Source organism: Calidris pugnax, unplaced genomic scaffold (assembly GCF_001431845.1).
Source record: "Calidris pugnax isolate Ruff unplaced genomic scaffold, ASM143184v1 scaffold38, whole genome shotgun sequence".
In the NCBI taxonomy this organism is placed as follows: Eukaryota; Metazoa; Chordata; class Aves; order Charadriiformes; family Scolopacidae; genus Calidris; species Calidris pugnax.
Window position 1 is genome coordinate 8,800,102 of NW_015090995.1, and position 5,399 is coordinate 8,805,500.

The 5,399-nt window shown below is 45.7% G+C and overlaps 1 protein-coding gene across 1 annotated transcript in view; it reads right to left on the bottom strand.

The window, feature by feature from the left end:
* The window catches only part of LOC106895484 (A-kinase anchor protein 17B-like), a 17,811-nt gene extending 12,576 nt beyond the window's left edge, over positions 1 to 5,235 (bottom strand). Inside the window, 1 exon segment of the mRNA XM_014954916.1 lies at positions 5,116 to 5,235. Within this exon segment, the coding sequence (XP_014810402.1) occupies positions 5,116 to 5,235 (120 nt within the window).
* Between the last annotated feature and the right edge of the window lie 164 nt (positions 5,236 to 5,399).

Genomic DNA, 5,399 nt, shown 5'->3' on the forward strand with positions numbered 1-5,399 from the left:
GCTCGGCACCGCCCGCTCCTCCCGCATCCCGGAGCCGGGCCCGGCTGCCCGCCTCTACCCCGGGCCTGGGGGGCGCCGCGCCCAGGGGGGCCATTTTGTGGCGGCCAGAGGCCGGTGGGGAAGGGTGGCCCGCGGCGGCGCGGCTGTGCCGTTTTGGGGGATTTCACGCCAGTTTTTGAGGAACGATTGAGCATTGAACTTGCGCCCGCAGCCCGGAAGGCCAACCCCATCCTGGGGGCATCAAAAGCAGCGTGGGCAGCAGGTTGAGGGAGCTGATTCTCCACCTCTGCTCCATCCTGGTGAGGCCCGCCCCCCCCGCAGTGCTGTGTCCAGCTCTGGGGCCCACAACGTGGGAAGGACATGGACCTGTTGGAGCGGGTCAAGAGGAGGCCATGAAGATGCTCAGAGGGCTGGAGCACCTCTGCTGTGAGGACAGGCTGAGAGGGTTGGGGTTGTTCAGCCTGGAGAAGAGAAGGCTCCAGGGAGACCATATAGCAGCCTTGCAGTATCTGAGGGAAGCCTACAGGAGAGATGGGGAGGGACAAGGGCATGTAGTGATAGGGTGAGGGGTAATGGCTTCAAACTAGAAGAGGACAGATTTAGATTAGAAAGATTAGGAAGATTAGGAAGAAAATTTTCACTATGAAGGTGGTGAGGCACTGGGACAGATTGCCCAGAGAAGCTGTGGATGCCCCATCCCTGGAGGTGTTCAAGGCCAGGCTGGATGGGCCTTTGAGCAACCTGGTCTAGTGGAAGGTGTCCCTGCCTGTGGCAGGGGGGTTGAACTAGATGATCTTTAAGGTCCCTTCCAACCCAAGCCATTCTATGATTGGTAAAGCAGGGCCAGACCGAGCCCCAGGGGATGCTGGTGTCTCCCTGAGCTTCTGCTTCCCACCCCGCTCCTCACCCCTGAGAGAGGTGGCACGAGGTCCCTGGCCACCCTGTATGCCCACCCTCAGCTGGTTCCTGCCTGCTGCCAGGCGGCTTCAGCCTGTGGGCATCGTGTATGTGTGTTGTCTTAAAATTCCCCCAAGGGAAAGAGTTACTTCCTTGGCAGTTGCTTTGCTTGGGTGGTGTGAGGGCCAAGCTACAGGGGTGTGCTACAATACCAGGTTCTTCGTCCTGTATCAAGGGTAGCTGATCCACCACTGAGCAATGTACATGTGAGGATTAATGTCAGCTTTTCTCTGTTTTAGCACTACCTTGACCATGTTTAACCAATGGAAACACGATGCTTGTGTTGCTTGGCACCATGTGGCAGTCAGCTCCCCACAGCCGAGCAGCTCCCAAGGCTGTCAGCGCCTCACCAGCATGCTGCTGAAGGTACTGTCCACACTTCCTGGCACTTGGTTGTTCTACCTTTAAGGTCCCCAAAGGAATTCAATTTAGGGCAGCCATTCCCTCAAATATTCCCTTTGGTGTTCAATGGTTTTTTGTCTCTCGCCATCTTCCAAACACAACTGTAAAACATGGTACATTTTATATGCTTTCTCTCCCTTAAAAACAGACACATTATTTCTTCCCTTGTGGGACTACAGTTGTAACCACAATGGGCAATGATCGCAGGACAAACAAAGGGCTAGGGCTACAGGAAGAAGTGTGTGCCAAGCACTTTTCTCAGATGGTTTAATTGCTATGTATGCAATTACAACCTGAGAACTATTGTTACGGGTATATTTAGCATGCCAGTCTATTTCAGTTACACCTTTGTGTGCCAAAAAGCATTTCTGCATTTTCTCACTCTACAACTTGATAGAACAAAGATACTACTTTTACCTGCAAATGTTTCTTGGGTCTGCTTGCCTTTTCCAAAGTTCTTGTTTCTCCTTGTGTTAGGAACTTTTGCTAGCAATCTTATATGCTGACATTGGTTTCTGGTTGTCTTTATCTTAAAAGATAAAATCATGTTTTGAAGGTAGAAGAGGTACTAACACAAACACAAATAGGTAAAAAACTCACCCTCTGCCTCCTGGTTGCAGAAAAAAAAACCAGTTTCATATCTGTAATTAAGCAAATTATATGTAAATACAATTATTTTATATTTCAGGGAAACTGGAAACTGTGGTCTTTTGCAATTGCAGAGTACCCTGCCTACTAGGATCATGCACGTTGCTGGAGCAGTGTGGTGAGTTACTTTCTGAATGAACAGTAAGTTGTATTTCCTCTGGCAAAGGAGACAGCGAAAAATGTTAAGGAAATCACTCTGGCAACGTTCTCATGTTGAAAAGAAGTGCCATGACATATTAATTAAAAGTGCCATATCCAAAGCTGATAAAAGGATGATTCACTTTTACACAGTGAATAATAAAACTATGGAAATTATTGCTACAAAAAATCTGGGAGACTGAGCATCTTGCTTCAGAAGTGGATTTGATGTTTCTAGAGGCAACAAGAAAATACAGAGTTCTTTTACAGATATGGTTTTGACCAGTATTAGCCATCTTGTTTTATGCAAAAGATCTAATGTCTGAGACATTAGAAAGAGATCTGGAGTGGCATAATTATCCCACATCTCCTTCTTGCAGAGTGAGTCCTAGTTACACTATGCAATTTTCTAGGCTTTATCCCATCTGTTACCTGCCGAGATTGGGCAGACCCCTGATTTACTCTACTCTTATAAAAACTTCCTTCTTAAAACTGGATAGCAAGGAAAGGTGAAACCCTGCCTGCACGAGTCACGTGATGCCTTTGAAAAACTGTGCTAAAGAGTGTGTAGAGCCAGCACTTTTGTTTATTCTCGGTTTATTCTCATCCAGCTAAAGTGGATTTGAAAGTCAACCTTAATGCATTGGAGCGCTCACACAGATTGCAACATCATAACCTACTATGTTTCAAATGGGTTTGATTTAAAGCCTGGCAACCAGCGCAGGTGGACAAGCTTTTTCTGAGAGCTTCAGAAATAAGCTATGGAGGAAGATATTTGGAGAAAGCTTGGGGCATGAAGTGTGTTTAAGTATGTGCAAATAAGAGTCATGGCTATGGTTCTGTTTGTGGCTTGGTAATGTCATTCCAGGGACTATGTTTGCACGTTACATATTGCTCGAGTAATTTAAAAGCCCAGATGACTTTCCATATTGTATCCATGACTGTATATTTCCCTACCTTTAGGTTGCACAGTCTATCGGAAAAATCAAACCTCCATCTTGTATTTAATTTTGAAATAGAACACCAAGATCTGTTCCAAGGGACTTAGGAAAATTGCATAGTTTTGTTTCAGAAATAACAATGATACAACCTTGCTTATTGCAGGTGGCTGTCATTGCAGGTTTGACTCACGAAACTAATTTGTGGGCTGCTGAAATACTCTTTCATTAGGTACTGATGGGATACTAGATACTGAGTGAGGAGCAGCTCACGTACACAACCCCTTTCTAGCCAGGAACAACTGAATGATGAGTTGAATACTGCCATCCACTGGCTGTCTGCACAGAAAACTTATTGAACTTGAATTTTTTTACGGGAAAATTAAAAAGTACCTCGTAGTGTTTTCTTTTTTGTTTTTTTTAATATGTTTAACTTCCCTGCCAGGACTTACTGTCAGCCTGTATGATGATAGGTTTAATTACAGCAAGGTTACCTCAGAAAGAAAGAAAAAAAAAAGTTTTTAGTCCAACAGATAAGCTTTGGCTGTAAGGAAAATTAGTTTTCCAGAACATAATCTGTCCAGAACATACATTAGTCTTTCCAGAGGAAATACAGTAATTTATACAGAAAGTCCAGAATACACAATCCTTAATGTAATTCCATTTTATAACATTTCTGACCTATGCCTAGAATACGTATCAATGGCATTAACTCTAGCATGAGCTTTTTATTATAAACACAGAGACTGAAGAAGTTTCTTGGTTGCTTCCTTTTACTAAAGTCTGCTTTACAGCTGACAAAGCCAGCTGGCACCGCGAGTCGCACTCGGTACAGAAAGGCAGGTTTGGGATTAAGTCAGAGGAGTGGGAGTGCGAGGTTCTACTTGTGGCTCAGTCACTGATATCCTGGGTTATCATAGGCCAATCTGCTAATTTTCACTATCGGTCATACGGACAACCCAACTGCTTGCTGGAGTGGGTTTTCCTCCCACCACCAAGGAAAGAATGGACCAAGAGCATGTTGTGCTCTAGGACTCACCAGCAAATGTCCTGGATAGTAGTGGCAACAGAACAACTCAGAGCAGCGCTAAATTTAGAGTTTTTCTAACTTATATGTGGGGATGGCATGGGCAGAAAAGCGGGTTCTTTGACGGCTTTGTTCATTCTGCCTCCCTGATCTCAGAAGTTTTCCATGAGACTTTACATATAAATGTGTCTGAGGAGGACAGTGTTGGAGTAGAATGGAATTTAATTTAGAAAACAACAGCAAGTTCCAACACCATCTTTACTAATAAAAACAGTGTGTGACAGATTTCTGGGCTGTGCCTGATTCTGATGTTAGCCACAACTGTGTTACCCTGAAGCAACTCATTGATAGTGACCAAACTACTTACAGGGTTAAAAACCAAACAAACACAAAAAAAAACCAAAAAAACCAAACCTCAAACCAAGTAACACCAAAAACAATCCAGAACTTGATGTTTTTACTGCAAGGATATCTGAGGCAAATTTCAAAGATGGCATGACTGATTAAAAGGTATGCAGCAATGCAGGGTGATGTCAATGTAGGAATGATTAAAGTATTAACTAGTAGCTACTTTAAAGACAATGTACATTGTTCTTTATTAGCTACAACTATGCAATACAAAGCATAAAGAAACACACAACGATCTCCTAGGAAACAGAAGTTCTGTTCAGAATAGTTCTTACAAAGGACTGATGGCTGTCGAAAGACCCACTTTTTGACTTGCCAACTGTGCAAAATCTTTCAAATAGGAAATCAGGCATATTATTATGCGTGTTTATTTAAAGGCTGCTGAACTGCAGACTCCTAAGCGAGCAGAACCACAGGCAGAGGAGTTACAGGGGGATAAGTTTGGGTTAGTTCAGAGCTCGGCCATACAACCGCACTGTTCCCAAGTTAGTGCTACAGGTACTTGTCATCTCAGAAAGCTGCATTCTCCATTAAGTACGGTAATTGGTTGAAAGGATCGCATGATTATTATCATTATTATTATTAATCATGTAATACTGTAGCCACCGGCAGGAGCACCGAGCGCTCCGGGCTCCCCGCCGTGCCGGCTGCCCTCGCACAGACCCCTCCAGGCCCGCGGCTGTTGGCGGAGGGTTCCGGTGGCCAACCGGGGTGCATGGAGGAAGCGATGGAGGGTGGCTCAGGGCCGGGCCGCTCCGCCTGACCCCCGCTTCTCCCGCTTCTCCCTTCCGCCGTCAGACAGCGCTCCCGGGGCGGGACCGGCGGGGCGGGACCGGGGCGGGCGGAGCCCCGCCTCACAGCGCCCCCTGTCGGACGAGGCT